Below are 16,801 nucleotides of genomic sequence, written 5' to 3'. Positions count from 1 at the left end.
TGATGTATTTTTCTTTCCATTTCTTGGGCTTGGGGTCAAGTGAAACTCTAAGAGGTCTACAAGTTTTAGAGTGTGAAAATTTTTAAAACTTATTTCTTTTCTTTTCAAATATTTTCTGTTAATTCCTGTCTGTACTCACCCAAGTTCTTTTCCTTTTTCTTTTCTTTTCTTTCTTTCTTTTTCTAATGGAACATGGTTTCATGGTGTAGTGCTGGCTGGCCTGAATTTGCTGTGTAACCCCGGCTGGGCTTGCCCTTTTCCATTCTGCTGTCTCAGCCTCCCACATTCTGGGACTGTAGATGCGTGCCACTGTGCCAGGCTTCCTACAGGAATTCTACTTTGTGTCTATATTGGCCTTTTAGAATAATTTTGCCTCACCAATGACTTATTCACTTATTTATCCATCCATTCTCTTTCTCTGTGCTTTATTCTGTATAATTTCTATTAGTATTCTTAGAATTCATAGTTCTTGTCTTCTGCAGCATCTTACCTGGCCTTAATCTCACTCCGTCTATTTTTCCTACCAGATATAATAGTTTTCCTCTAGAAATTTTGACTACTATTTTTATGTAGTTCATGTCTCCTTTTAATTTTTCAAAAACATCAGATGCTCTTATGAAAACTTTACATATCCTTACTTATTTCTGTTATACCGATGTCACTTCTGGATCAATTGCAACTGATTTCTCTCTCCATCATTTTTCTGCTTCTTTGCATGCCTGATAATCTTCGAATGAATGATAGACATTATAAATTTTATCTTTCTGAGTGCTGAATGTTTTTGTATGTAGTTCTACAGTATTTTTGAGCCTTTTCATAGGGGCAGCTAAGTAGTTTGGAAATAGTTTGATCCTTTCTGGTTTTGTTTTGTTAGCTAGAAAAGATTTATGATTAGTCTGATGTTAATTATTTTCCACAACCCAGGCAAGTTCTTTCTACATACATGGCCCAAAAGTCGTTGAATTATGAACTTTTTCTATTATGACTGGTAGTAACAGACACTAATCTTCAAAAGAATCATAGATTCTTTACTCTAAATCTAGTGCTTTTGAAAGGGGATCATTTTGCCCCAGAATCATGTTTGATTATCAGGACTGCAAGGTGCTACTGGCAACTAGTGGGTAGAGGCTGGGAATATCCCAAACATCCTGTTATAGGCTGGCTCCGCAGGAAAAGGATACTTTTCTTTCCAAAATACCAGTACTGCTCATGTCATCCTGTTGATACTGCTACTGTCATACTTCCAAAGTATCATTTCTCTGGCCTCGTGGTCTCCTCATACATTTGCTGATTGCCATTCTGCTGAATTCTTTTTCTTTTTTTTTGTCTTTTTCCTTTTTATTGGTACCAGGGATCGAACTCACGACTGCCTGCTTACAAGGCAGGCGCTTATGCCGCTGAGCTAAATCCCCAGCCCCCATTCTGCTGAATTCTTAACAGGGACCCTCCGAAGACCTTCCCAGTTTTTTTTGTTGTTGTTGTTGTTGTTGTTTTTTTTTTTTTTTTTTTTTTTTTTTTTTTTTCATGCATCCCTTTCTCTCCTCAACACTTGGTACTGCAGATTTTTACCACCTAGTCTCCTGGTTCCAGCTCCAGCTGTTTAAGACACCTGCTGAGCTCTGCTTAGGTTTCTTCTTCCTGTGCAGCACAGTCTGGAAACCATCAAGGCAGTAAGCAGAGATAATTAAGGGTTTGCCTTGTTTGTTTCCAGTGTTTCAAGGCTCGCTGTCCTTCATGGCTTGAAGTCTAGGGCTTGAAAACTCTCATTCCAGGTATTCTGTCTATTTTGTTGCATGACACAGAAGCATAAATCTGGTGCCTCTTACTCCATCTAGGCTGGATGCAGTAGCAGACTTATTTATCATTGCCACTTACTATTATCTTTATTACCAATCACATTTAAAGGAAGTTTTTACCTTCTCAACCAATAATATTCATCATATTTATTTTTCTCTGTACTTCAGTTTCTCAGCAAGCTTTCTTTTACTTTTATTAGTCATACATAATAAACTCCACTTTATCGTTCCTTGAAGAATTTTTCTTTCACTTTGTACCACAAACATGATAGTTACATTCTCTTTCATTTGACTGTCTGAAACTATAAACTCAACTCCTAGTTATGCTTGAATGTAGCATTATAAAAAAGTCACTGTAAACGATTTTATTTTTGTCCTTAATTGTTTCAATTCTTTGATTTGTAAATTTGCCTCAGGAAACACAATTTCCTCTAAAACCAACAGTAAGGATTGATTTTTCTCTTGTGTTCAATTGGTGTTAATCTAGCTATTCAATAAAGAAAGCACTTTGAAATTTTTATAGTGTATGCAAAGTTGTATCTGCTGTTGATTAACACAACTGGCAATAATTTATAAACACAAACTTACTAGGGGAATATGAATTGTGAGTAACAAGAAGAGAAAATTTCTTGGTTTTGTGTATAAAGAATTTAACATAAATCTTTAAAATGTTTTATGGTAAGTTTGTTTCTCTAAAGTCTACTTGTTATTTTCAGTGAGTTTTTAAAAGCATAATAAAATAGACAGGACGTAGAAAATCATTCAAGATAACATATAAGAGTTTGTAGTTCTTATAGGAGATAACAACAGAGGCATGAATGAATTTTTCCTTGGGTTAGTATATTTGTTTTTATTTTAGCTCATGGAATTTTAAAACTGCAATTGATTTTAGACATGCTGCTTGTCATAGAACTGAAAAAATTGTAATCATTGTCATTAAGGGTTTTAGAAATATACAAACTCCAGTTAAAGTAAGATGCATTTCTTTAGAGATAGGGAAATGTAACAATGTAATAAGGTTCAATTTTCTAGCCAAATTTCAAAGTATATTTAGATACCGTATCTCAAAGAGAGGATTTATTTCTCTAATTAGTGTCCATAAATTAAGAAAAGCCTGCTATTCAATCATTTGGTAGAAAACACATTTTTCAAAGTATAGGTATCCTTGACTTATGATGGAGTTAAATCTTGACAAACTCTTTGTAAATTGAAAATATCATAATTCAAAGGTGCATGTAAACCAGATACGGTGGTGCATACTTTTAATTCCAACACTCAGGAGGCTGAGACAGGAGGATTGGCAGTTTGAGGCCAACCTGGTCAACTGAGTGAGATGGTCTGAGAAAAACAAAATGAACAAAGCCTGAATTTAATACACTAAACCTACTGAATATCAGAATTTAACAACACAGTATACAATACTGATTGCTTACTTTATGAATGTGTCCTACCACTGGTCGGCGTCACAAGACAGTATTACACCACAAGACACTAATCCAGGAAAAGATCAAAATTTAAAATTTGAAATACAGTTTCTATTAAATATTTATTGCTTTCGCTCCATCAGATACTCAAAAAATTAAGTTAAACCATCACAAGTTGGCACCAACTATATTAAGTATTGCAATTTGCTTTAAGAACAGCTGTGACTTCAAGAGGAGTATTATGATTAGTCACTGAGTTGATTTTCAAGGAGGGAATGAAAATTAACCTAATCAGTTTGATATTGTTGTATGCTTGCCAGTTCAATCAAAAGTTTAGGTCAACTTTCTAATAGCTTTCTTTATTTTTCAAAGGCTCTGCCTGTACTGATTCAGCTCATGTCCTGTTCATTAAGTTCTTTATGCTGAATATGTACACAGTGACCCTTCTTTGTATGGAACCGCACAGTCACCATCAAAGTGCTCCAACAATTTAGCACCCGTTTAGCAGCTACATTTCTTAACCCTCTCGTCCTCAGCTCTGAGTGGGGAGATAACATAGAAAACTGCCTTTTGAAATCTACTGAACTCATTGACTTGCAGCAGAAGCATATCAGTAGTTGCAAACATCACAGTGTAGATTAAATCCTTGAAAAGTTTGAACTATGTACAAAAGTGGAATGACAGATATAAAGGGCTTTTTATTATTTTGAATATCCAAGATCAAATTGCCTTTGTCTTTGATCATATATTTGAATACTGTACCTTGATTTATTAGGGAACTGGAGAGTTGCTTGCAAATAATGAAAACTCAGATATTGTGCCTGAGATGGTCTGTAACAGTGATAGCAAACATATGGCATGTGTGTTACTTGTTTTTTTCTTCTTTTTTTTAAGACAAAAGAAGTTAATGTGTAACCTTTTTCCCCCCTAAACTGCAATTTCAGTATTCAGGTTTAATTGGGTGTGGCAATTGGTGATACGTAAGTGAGCTCCGTTGCATTTTGGGCACTCATCTCTAAAAAGTTCACCATCACTGGTCTACAAAGTTCAAGAGTAACTAAAATGTTCTTGTTGGGCAGTGATCATAAGTCTGAAGTCTCAGCAACCTCCCCGCAAAGAAAGAAACATCAAAAACTAAAAATGCTAAAATTACTGTTTTATTATTAATTTGTTAACATATAATTAACAATTGATTTTTAAAGTTTGGTAATATTGCTACAAAATTGTAGCTTTAATTGTGATGATATGTTGTATTGAAGAACTTCATATCATGTTGAAGAACTTTATGGCTATATTATTTACAAGATTATAAAATTGTATCATGAAAATCACACAATAAAAAGAATTTGTTTTTACATTCAGAAGTAAATTATTCAGAATGGCAAAACTCCATACTTTGGGGTATGATTTTCTAAGCCACATTCTTAGCAACATTTATTTTAAAATGTGTACCAACTTAGGGCTAGGAAAGAAAGTCCTATAATGATTTTGAAGCCCAACTGTCTATTACTGAAAATGCTTGCATTATATTTTGCAGTCAATTAAAAGATTTTTTTGATGATCATTTAGTTTTGAGCTATGTGGCCTTTTTTCCAAAGAGGACAAAACTATTTTGGAAAGAAAAATTTTTTTGAACTTAGACATTTTTATTCAGTCTATTAAAGGACAAGATGACAACAATTTAGTTTAAAGATCACTGAGATCATTAAAGCCAATTAATGATTACATCTTAGGGTTCTAGAATCAGGCAATGCTTCATTCCATAAAATAGAATTAGTGTTTCCGTAGGTCAGGCAGACAGAAGCTGATTTAATAAATAGAGAAGGGCTGAAAAAAAAATAAAAAATAAAAACAAAGAACAAAAGGTGGATCTGTCACTTCCAAGTTACTTTCCTTGTCAGGTGAAGACAAAGAGGTAGAACAATAGAAAAATAACTGCTTGGTTAGCTTCAGGTACTTAAGGTTACATTTTCTGAAGTATTAAAGCAAAAGTAGCATCATTATCTTACTGATCTCATTAAAATGGCTGGTTTAGGAAACTTGGCTGTTTTTACTTTCTCTGCCGGTCAGGGGACATGGACAACCATTTAGTTTTCCTTTGGTGAACCTTAGGTGGGTGACACTAGTTTGATTTGTAATTTGGTCTGTGGGACCTAGTGTAGGAACCTAGTCCAAACCGTGGCATCCTGTGAGTTTTCTACAAAAGTGAAATTGGGAAAAATATTTCTGAGCATAGCCTGAACGTATGTATGGTCCATGAAGGCAAGGACATTATTTTATTCATTCCTGCTTCTTCATCTTTCAGAAAAGACTCTTAGCACATGATAGTGTCTCAGTGAATATTTATCTAAAATAACTTCTATTTATTGATATAAAAAGAGTAAATTTATTTGTCTTAATCCTGTTTCTGTAAAGATAGCTCCATCACCATACCTTAAAACTTGATTACCTTAAACTTAAAGAGAAAGGTACAATTAAGAATCCAATTTCTATGAGCAGCTATTTGAGGATAATGAAAAATATTGTTTTTAAATTTTATGAATTATTTATGTGTTGCCCAGTCTGGACTCATGTAATCCTCTGGTCTCATCTTCCTGAGTAACTGTCATTACAAACATACATCACCACACTCTGATTTAGTTTTTTGTTTCTTTAAGATTCTTGGAAAAGAAGCAAAGATAGAGAAATCAAAGTACATTCCAACACCAAACTAAAATATTAGTAACTGCTTTGAACAGCTTGGCTCAGTTCAATAGCAGAGAAATACAGGACACCATTTGGGGAGCTCTTTATTGACCATCCAGACAAGAGGTATATAGTTTTGTTGGAAAGTACCATAAAGGAGCAGCCCAAACTTTTCCCAGTATAATCTCTGGAAATGTGTGATCCTTGCAGCCCAGAGAGTTGTGCCACTTTTTTTGTAGCTGGATGGAAAGCAAACGTTGGAAGGGAGAGGTATAAAAGTTGTAATGCTAAGCCGAAAAAACCAAGACTTGTTGACAAGTTTGCTGTAAACTGAGCCGACATGGGAGAATCAGAGTCAGCCACAAAGCTCCAAGTTGGAAGCACATTAAAGAGCTGTGAGATGTGTCTAATGATAGCCAGTGATGAAGAATGGGAGAGAGACTCTTCAGGAGAGAGACTCTGCATGGAAGAAAATATCAAAATAGAATTCACAGCCTTAAAGATGTTATATCGAAGACTTGGGGACCAACTGGGAATCACTTATTTCAAGTCAATTATGGAATCACCCAAATAAAAAATAAATCTATGAAAGTAGGGTTAGGCTGGGAAAAAAACACTGAGGGCTGACATGTAAGCCCTGGGGGATCTTCAGACCAAGACAGGACAAAATGAGAAAGAATCAAGACAGAACAGGACCTTTTAAAATGTAGTTTATCCCTGGGCAACTCTTACCCCTTCCAGGCCTCAGATCTTGTGCAGCAAAGCTTGTTTCTCCTGCCCTGACCACTGTCGGTTCAGCAGATTCAGGAAAAAGAAAATAGCTAAGCAAAGAAAACACAATTTGCTTTGCTCCCTCTTAAGTTATTCTTGCTACGGGCGGTTACAGGAAGCTACCCCCATCAAATTAGCCACTTGAATTGCCTTAAATATCAGAGTATGCTGATTAAATTCATTTCTTAGAGAGGAAAACGAATTCTAAGGAGGGGTATGAGGGGAAAACATCTTTTTCTACGGCATTTAGGTCTTTAAAACATGAAAATTGTGCCCTCTGAAGGAAAAAAAATCTTTGCAAAAATGAATAAAACAGGCAATGCATTTGACAAAATTTTATTCCAATTTGTTCATGCTTTTAAAAAACTGAAAAAGAAAAAAGTAGTATAAGTTTTGGTAAGAAAAAATAATTTATTTGTGAGTGGAGCCAGGGATATAGCTCAGGGGCATAACACCTGCCTGGCAAGCACAAGGCCCTGAGTTCAATTCCCAGTGCCACCCTCCCCCCAAAAAAATTGTGAATGGAGAAAGTGCCACAATAGAAAACTTTACTGCTATGGAAAATTTAACAAATTATTGAAGCCTATATTTAGCTGGCTTCCATAGTAAAATTTGAGCTTCATCTTAAATTATTTTTATTGATGTGAAAAATCAGATATAGTAGCTTAATATATATAATAGTTCTCATTAGTAGAAAATGTGCCTCACCTATTGTGTTACAAAACATTTTATACAGGTCTTACAGATATTAATTTCTTGTTGAAAGCAAGATTCCTAGACAGGCAAGGCTATTGTTTTCCACCATCCTCCAGATGGAGACCTGTAGAGAGTAGTCAGTTTTTAGATGAATATTATGCTGACATCATGCCAACCTTTTATCTTTACAGAGAGGCCAATGAGAATTGAACACTGAGCATAATTTGTAACAAGCAGGACCGATGTGCACACAGAAGGAATGAAGTATGGATGTGAAAGAACGTAGGCCTTATTGCTCCCTGACCAAGAGCAGACGAGAAAAAGAACGACGGTATACAAATTCCTCAGCAGACAATGAGGAGTGTAGGGTCCCTACGCAGAAGTCTTATAGTTCCAGTGAAACTTTGAAAGCTTTTGATCATGATTCCTCGCGCCTGCTTTATGGAAACAGAGTAAAGGATTTGGTTCACAGAGAAGCTGACGAGTATACTAGACAAGGTAGGTAATTGTTCTATTAAGACAAGGCATGCTCAAATGTTGCTAACTTGTAGGTGTCACATTTATTCCCAGAAGGTGACATGATTAATTTCCAATTTTGGTGTCCTATCCATTAATCCTAATTGGAGATATTAGATGATCACGGAGTATTTCAGGTTAGGGATGGGAGGCCACCAATAGCACACTGGCTCCTGGACAAGAATATTTCATGTGGAGAGTAAGCCCACAGCTTCACAGTCACTGTGCATGTGAGGTTTCCGGTTCTATGCATGGCCAAAGTATGTGTGATTAGGCTGAACCTCAAGTCTCTAGGGCTTCTTTTTAGCTGAATGAAAGCACTCGTAAACATTGCTTTTATAGTTAGACTAGAGCACAGAAGCTGTAGGAAAGAAAATTCATCTGTTCCTGTTAAGAAAATAACAATTATGATCCTCCATAATCTAATCCATCCAGCCCAGCTCTGTGGAAGTGACTATTACACAAGAGCCTGCACTGAAGTTTTCCACTTACTTTCTCTGGGACACCCTGATACATGAAGGTTGTACCTTAACACATCCTGGCTTCCTGTAACATAATCCGCTATGTCTTGGTCATTGATTTTAGTGTTTAAGACAATAGTTTTTAAGTTAAGTATCCAGTTAGTTATGTTGTGTTTCATTTAATACAGCCTTGAGATGTGGGCAAGTTTTTTACTAATAAAAGTAAAATCCTCTTATGTTTGTATTGTGCATTACAAAAACTTAGTGTCCTTTAGCTAATTTAATCGGGAAAGAAGAAAAGTCGGTTAAACAGATAATAAAGAATATATTGATTTTTTCCCAATCACAGACTGTAAGAGTTTTATAGTAGGTAGGAACAAATTTAATGAAAAGTGATAAAGTAATGAATTGTTCCAAAGTCTGAAATTTTTCCACGATTGTTTTCTCTGCCTTGTGGAAAGAGCCACCCTAACTATACTGAGATAATATTTTCTCTCCCAAAAAAGTTTATATAATAAAAGAAAAGCATTTGATTTCCTAAAGAGAGGTTTTTTTCCCTAAAGCAAGTCTTACTAATTACTGATAGCAAATTCTATGGCAAAAGACAAAACTGCTTAAAATTTTAATCCATTTTTAAGAGGACAAGTGAAAGACATATTTCAGATATGTATTCTTAATGAGTCAGAGTGCTTTAGTTCATTTTATCATGCACTATAATTCTAAACTCAACTTTCCCCTCTTATATGGTCTACACAACTGAAATAGATGATCAGCAAACACTTTTCATCAATTAAGTAAAAGTAGGTAACACAGAAATACGTATAATCTAAACACAGTGAAAGTCTTACTTTCTGTAACAGAAATAACAGCTTAGTGCCCGGTTGGGAGGCGGGCAGCCCTACACTGTGAAGACTATTAGGAGAAAAAGCAGCACATGTGGGGTGCGCTGGAAGGGCTCTTCCCCACCCCAAGCAAGCATTTAGTTTTGGCAGCGCGCAGGATGCTTAAACAGGTTTAAAAATAGCACGCTGAAATTTTCACCTCCTAGGCAGCGTTAATCCAGTGCAGACTGTTGTTGACGACACTGGCGGTACCATCTGTGGAAACCCTGAACTAAAGTTTGAAGAGGACCAAACAGTACTGTTAGCTCCCTACAAGCCAAGGACTAAGGAAGGAAAAGGACCGACCGACCGTAGGAAAGAGAAATGAGTAGGCAGCAGATGGAGGCCTCTTGTTGGTAGCCAGGTAGGATAGTGAGAAGAGGTTTAAGAGCAGAAGCAAGAAGAGCAAGCTGCAGCGTTTGGAGGCGCCATCAGTCACTGATCAGGCTCATAAATTAGAACCTAGTGAAAACACCAGGGTCCTGCTGACTCCAGCTGCTGCATAGTGACCCCTTCCTGTGGGCCAGCGCACCAAGCAGGCGGTGGGCATAGGCACCTGCTGACAGGGCCTGGCAATAACCTCATAGACCAGGGATTTGAGTCCTGGAGATCCCAAGGCTAGTGCGAGGAGCTGAGACTGGAACCGTCACCGACCTACTTCCAGTGCTGGGGCTCAGGATCTCTGCAGTTGCCAAAGTCAAAAAAACAGAGAACCAGGAAGCTCAGTGTTAGAACTGCGCTTTGGCACATTGGAGTTAGTTATCTTCAGGTCTTCATTTAACTGTGATGGTATGCATAGTGAAAACTGAGCAAATTCATGACAACTGTAGGAAGTAAAAGTGATCTTTGTAATGGGGTGGGTGAGGATGACGGCAATAGAGGAGTTAGAAATACTCTTTTTTGTTAGTTGGATGCGGGAAGTGTTCGTAGCTGGAGTAGGAGGTGTATGAGAGGAATGAGTAAGGGAAGTCGGCTATCAGATTTTTTTGTCTTTCTTTCTTCCTTTTTTTTTTTTGAACAAGTGTAATGAAAAATCCTCTCAGGCTTTCATTTTCTTTGAACCTGACAAATGTCAATTTTTCCTTACTGACTATTATGCTGTGGGATTAATTATTTAATTGACAAAATGTGCTTCCTGACACAGCTCCTGACATCATACACATAATAAAAATGAAAGATTAAAAATATTAATAATAGCCAGAGATCTTTGAAACAATTCCAAAGAATCACGCCAATTTAGCTTGTCCGTGGAGTTTTGAAACAGCCCATCAGTCCTGCGCCCACTTTCTCCCCCAGCGACACAGGAACGTGCCACTTCAGCCAGGGAGGAAGGAGACCCGGAGACCCTGTTAGTGCAACTTACATGGAGAATTCCAATCTTCAAAATACAGTATTTTTTATTTTTATCAATCAACTTTATGGCTTGTCATTAGACTTGATTTTAATCATTTTTATGGCTTTACTGACTGACAGGTGACTACTGTTAATTACATGTTATATTTAGATGCTGTAAAGCTGAGGATGATTTCATTTTCACAGTAATGTGTAACTTGACTGGATCTCACAGAGCTCTCTATTTAAAACCTTTCATGTGGCTTATGGGCGATGGAACTAGTTGCTCTTCCAGCAGCTATGAAGCGTTTTATAGGTGTGATGGGGTTAGAGTAACAATGGCGTGTTTTGCATTCTTGGATACTATTTTCTTTGATTCATCTTTGAAGAGAATTTATCCTGTCAGGTCTGAGACACATTTCTTATGAAACAGCTGTACAAGATCATCCCATGGTCATGGACAAGTGATAAAATAAAAGATTCTCTTTTCTCTCTTTTTTTCTTCCTGTACTTCTCTGTGTGTTATATGCGCCTGCAGTATTCTTGACCAAACAAGAATTCTTATCAAATCCAACAAGGAATGTTTGCCATAAGTGTAGATTTTGAAAAGAGATGGAAATGAGAATGCTTTGTTCCATTGAACCAAGTCCTCAAAGTAACCATCTCTGAGACAGTCCTAACACAAAGTGTTTAGTAGTCAGCTGTTGGTGTTAGGGTTGTGAATCTCAGAATTTTTAAATGAAAAGATTATAACTTATTCTTCATTTCTAGAATGGTAGTAGGGAGGAAGGTTACTGGTTTTTTTGTTTTGTTTTGTTTTTTCAGTACTAGGGATTGGACACAATGCCTTTGCACTGGGCAGCGTCCACAGTAATTGTTTTATTCTTCTGTTTTGAGAAAGAATCTCATAAACACAGACTTTCTCCCTATTTCTGAAAGCACACAGGAAAACAATGTAGTGCCCAGGCCATATTTGAACTTTCCATTTCCTACTTCAGCTCTCACAGTGATGAGATTACAGGCATATGCCATCACATTCAGCAGGTTATTGGTTTTTACATTAAAAAAAAAACAGAATCATATCCATATTTGTACTTAACTGAAATCAAAATAGAAATTGCATTTGCAAAAAAAGAGAAGGGGATGGGGAAGGTATATTAACAAAGACAGGCATCCGCTGACTGCCAAGTGTGGCTCACCTTAGTCGTCTTTGCATGTTGTTCTGCTCCCAGGGAGTCTTCTCTTTGGGGCTTGCCTTCTCTTCATTCTTATCAGTAGTCCCCAGCTCCCACGAGCACGGCTTCTGCTTTCCATCCTATGATATTGTTGGTCCAAAGATAATTCAAGTTTAATGTGGGAGTTCTGCTAGGGAAAGAACAAAGACAAGAAAAAAATGTAGTTCCCAGAAGCCCTGAATCCCTGCTAGTGAACTTGCCTTGTGGTCTACATCCTGACCTACATCCCAGTCTTTTAAGAACTTGTCCCTTGCTAGAGATGAACCAGAAGCCTCATGCATGCTAAGCAAGTGCTTTGCCACCTGAGCTACCATCTCCAGCCTTAGTCTATCTTTTATGCAATATTCAAGGTGCTAGAGCTGCCCTTCACCAAGGGAGAAACAGTCTGAGCTCTGAGTATGTATCCAGGATTGATCGTGGCATGCAAGAAGTGTGAATGATGCATGATCTACTCAACCAAATCCTTGCCTCCACTGAGTTGAGCAATTTAGGGTATAAATGAGATCATAAAATCTATTAGAATGCTAAGGTACAAGCTGGTGCAGGTACTTTACCCTTTGGGATAGGTGAAACCTTAGAATCGGGTGAAGATGAAAGACTGCAGTGATTCTGTGGTTGCAAGAAGTCTGTCTCTGTCTCTGTTTCCACCTCTGTCTCTGTCTCTCTCATCCTATTTGAGTTAATATTGCCTTGTTTCCTTGATCTCTCAGGAGCTGGGAGAATGTAAACAGATTCATTTCTCCATCTCCTGATATTGAAAGTGGCAGCCACACAAATTAGGGAATAGAAAGATTTGTCCTTAGAATCTGACAGAATGTCTCCCTATTTCTGAAAGCACACAGGAAAACAACATGGTTATTGGTACCCAGCAAGCAAGAAATGGGATAGGATGTAAACAGATTAGGAATCAGAAAATGAAAATGAGTAATGGAGATAAGAGATGACAGCTTGAACCTAAATACAAGATTATAACAAGGGGCTTTTTCACTGATGGAAAACCAAGACCAACAGAAAAAAAAAAAAAAACCAGCAAAATGAACAATAATAATCAAATGGCTAGAGAAAAAGCCATAAGTTGTAAACTAAAAATTAAAAAGAGCTGGGGATAGGGCATGTAGCTTAGTTGTAGACCCATGCCTAGCATGCGTGAGACCTTTGGGGTCAGTTACCAATGCCAAAGAACAAAAAAAAAGAAAGTAAAATAGTTTGGTTGAAAAGCGTGTATTGGTTACTTTTCTCATTGATGAGACAAAATACCCTGACATCCAAAGTTAAGGGAGGAAAGGGTTATTTTAGTTTATAGTTTGTACAGTTTTCGATTCATACTCATCTGGCTTGAAGGCAAGACATTATGGCAGAAGAGAAAGTCCATGACAGAACAGACTTTTAAAAAAAGCAGCAAAGCAAGGAGCCTGCCACTTCCTCTTATCCCATCAGGGCTACAAACCTAATGACTGATTCCACCCATACCCAGTATGGGCTTTCCCATTATCCACACCTAGAACCATGCTAAATCAAACAGCGGACCAATTTAGCTATCACGCATCCTTAACCTATATTCACATTCCTCAGATCCAGCCACCTCTGATAAGCCCCACTATTACTCATGAGACTTTGGGGACCATTTAGAGGCAAGTCACAACAAAGAAAGTGTAATCAATGATAAAATCCAAATTAATGGTTTTGAAGACCAAATAAAAGAAAAAAACTAAAACAGAAAACACATTTACTATGAACATGTATGAATACACACCCTTAAGCATATCCTAGAAAATGTCTCTACTTTTAGTAATAAAAACATTCTACAGGGCTGTGAATGTAACTCCGTGGCATAGTTCCTGCCTGGCAGGCACAAGGTCCTGAGTTTGATTTCCATTACAAAAATAAAAACAAAAACACAACAAAGTAGGAAACATTTCACAAGATTCAAGCGAGAAAAAACAAGTTACTTTTCTTGTTGCTTAAAAGAAAAATGGGGCTGGGGATTTAGCTCAGTGGCATAAGCACCTGCCTGACAAACACAAGGTCATGAGTTCAATCCCTGGTACCAGAAAAAAGAAAAAAAAAACCAGTAAGTCTAAAATTAATAATGAATATACTAATCTGCAACAATGGAAGCTGGAAGAGAGTGTAATAATAAGTACCAAGAGAAAAAAAAACTGCAGACAGAATATTGTCGTTATTATATACAGAGACAATGTTCTAGGGAAGGAAAGATACCTTTTGTTACCTATCACTAGGTTCATGACTGGCCACTGAAGGGAGATTAACAGGAGAAAAGTATGCAGGTTTATATGCTGTGGGAGCTTTCGAAAGGAAATGAAGACCCAAAGAAATGGCCAAATGTATTTTCATGCTTAGGTTTGATGAAATGGATAGTCATGGGAAGTATAGACAAATTGGGTATGGTCTTCTGGTAGTGTAAGGGAAAGAGAACTTTTGTTTCTACTTCTTAAAGTTTCAATAATTTGAGTTTTGGAAACAAATTGACAATAGATCAACAGGAGAAAAGGCATACAAGTTTATTAGTGTGCAGTTTTATGGCAATCACACAGAACACGGAACCCAAAGAAAAGCCAGATGGTTGCAGCTTAAACAGCAGTCTAAGCTATGGAAGGAAGTACGGACTTGGAGTTCTGGGGAGAACATGGTGACAGGTTATGGGAGGACACGAGGAGAAACTGCTCCATGAGCAAAATCTGTCTTGTTATACAAATAGTCTCTCTGTCTTGTTATACAAACAGCCCTCTCAAGAAATTCCTGGTTGTTTGTAGCACACAGTTTTTCTGGGCGAGGTATCAGATCTTGGGTTTCCTTTTGCTATAAGTTAATGTTCTATGTTTATTTTGCTATAAGTTAATGTTCTATGTTAAATGAGGTTTTAAAAGTTCCATGAAAGTTACACTCCTTTTGGAGGAGGAACTTCCCTTAGTGAGATAACTTCAGGGAAGGCCCCTACCTGCCCTTTGGAGGGAGGTAGCTAGAAAGTATTGAGAAAGGCCTGTATATTCAGGTTCTTCTCTGTGTTCCCATGGCTTTAGAGAAAAAGATGTTCTTTTCACTTGAGTATAGCAAGATACCTCTCCAGTTATAATCATATGCATTTGGTTTTCCCTTTGTTGAATGCAAGCCAGTAAGCATGAGGCAGAGACAAATGTGAAGAAAGGTTTATAAATTATAGCAAGGAAACAGAGCACCAGGGATAATTCTCAAAGCAGTACCTCCCTGAACAAAGAAAGCAAGCGGCTTTTATTGGGGAAACTTAATATGTGTTCATATAGGAAAGGCATCATCACATGAAAAGGGAAGTGCACTACAGAGCATGCTCAGTTCAAGCACATCACATATTTTTTAACAAGTCATATGGGAATGCCTCTGGGCAAAGGATTTAGAATTATAATGAGCGACATTTACTTTAGGTTATGCAAGAAGAGTCAGAATAACAACTTTGGCTGGTTCCATGTGAGTCTCTCTGGAGGCCATCTTTGAAACAGAAAACCCCCAACAAAACAGCTTTGAAGGAACATCCACAAGTCATGTTAAGGGTCCGCAGTCTTCCCACTGGAGCATGGGTGACTGCCTTTCGAATTACCTGCTAAGTGCCTAACACAATGAGTCTTATGAGCTGCTTGAGGGGAAATGGACTAGAGATGCTTGGAGTAACCATCCTCAGTTTAATGCTCTGCATCAAGTCAAAGAAGCGCAGGAAAAGCTGAGAGGAACTTTCTTGCCTTTGTGAGTCTCTCAGATGCCAAGGTGCCATATTTTGGGGTAGCATGTTCTGAATCTCTATAAATATCGTTCCTCTCTCAGGATGAATAAAACATATTTAGGGAATGCAGAGATTCAGAAACTGTATCAATTTTGTACACCATAGTATTGAAGGCGGAATGCCAATTGAATTAGAATCAAGCCTCTGAAGACAAGAGGTGATGAGAAAGCAGCTTTACGATACAACATCTAGTTACATCTCAGGTCTCAGACGATTATGGAGCATCTGCAAATGTGTAGAGCACAGCAGTGGAAACCTTAACAACAGAGCAGAACTAAACATCTTTATCAGTCCTTATCAATCTCAGCGAAACCCAGTAGCTGGGAAAGATGGAAGGGGAAGTAAAAATGCTCAAAACTGCACCTCATCTGAAGAAGTGAAAACAGTTAGGAAATAGAACTTTAGTGGTGGGAAATAATTGCTATCTTGCATTTCTGTGACAATGAAAAACGCGTATCTGAATATGAATATCAGGAAAGGGAAAGCAACCATTAGTGGAATGAAAAGAGCAGAAGAGCCCCACCTACTTAGAGGGGAAAGGCAGTGAAGGGCAATCTGACCAAATGAGCCACAACAGCTCAGGAAAAGGGAGAAACAGGAAAATTATGAGTAACCATAAAACAAGATGAAGGGAATCAAGTCTATACTACATATATGAACTATAAAGGTAGTTTTAACAACTATTCAGTTGATTCATGAAAATTACTAGTATTTATAAGAAACACACTAACATGGAAAATGATTGAGATTAATAAGAGAGCAGGTATATACAAACAGAAAGAAAGCCAGAGTGGCAATATTAATAGCAGGAATGGTAGAATTTATTGTAGAAACTAAACAGGATAAAGGGGCCCATTAAATAAAAGATAAAAGAACCTGCACAAAGGGTGAGCATCTTAAATTGCATCCATTAAACAATGTAACAGGTAGATTTATAAAAAAAACAATTAGATTTAAAAAGAAAGGTTTAGAGTGGGATATTTTTATTCATTTCCTTCAGAATCCGGCATATCTAAAAACTAAGATAACTTCATAATATTAATCAAAACTTTCAGAGATGGGTTGGGAGATGCATGCCTGTAGGCCCACCATTGTGGGAGGCTGAAGCAGGAGGCTCACAAGTTTCAGTCTAGCAAGTGCAATTTAATGAAACTCTATCTTAAAATAAAAATTAAATAAGACCTGGAGATGTAGCCCAGAGAACCTGGATTCAATCTCCAGTTTCTCATTAA

At 37.3% G+C, this 16,801-nt stretch overlaps 1 protein-coding gene across 19 annotated transcripts in view; it reads left to right on the top strand.

Moving 5' to 3' along the window:
• Nucleotides 1–16,801, top strand: part of Tenm3 (teneurin transmembrane protein 3) — a 2,467,413-nt gene that overhangs the window by 2,015,921 nt on the left and 434,691 nt on the right. For 18 of the 19 annotated variants that reach the window (XM_063234704.1, XM_063234707.1, XM_063234699.1 and 15 more), the window contains one exon: nucleotides 7,564–7,870. In XM_063234704.1, the coding sequence (XP_063090774.1) occupies nucleotides 7,639–7,870 (232 nt within the window). In that variant the 5' untranslated portion in view covers nucleotides 7,564–7,638. Of the gene's footprint in view, nucleotides 1–7,563; nucleotides 7,871–16,801 lie in introns of those variants that run through there. The other variant, XM_063234715.1, reaches the window with a different exon arrangement.

This window comes from Cavia porcellus, unplaced genomic scaffold, assembly GCF_034190915.1.
Source record: "Cavia porcellus strain 051 isolate PalLab524CR breed Dunkin Hartley unplaced genomic scaffold, mCavPor4.1 scaffold_24, whole genome shotgun sequence".
NCBI classification, from domain to species: domain Eukaryota; kingdom Metazoa; phylum Chordata; class Mammalia; order Rodentia; family Caviidae; genus Cavia; species Cavia porcellus.
The sequence above is the reverse complement of the archived record's forward strand: the minus strand, read 5'-3'. Positions and strand labels throughout refer to the sequence as shown.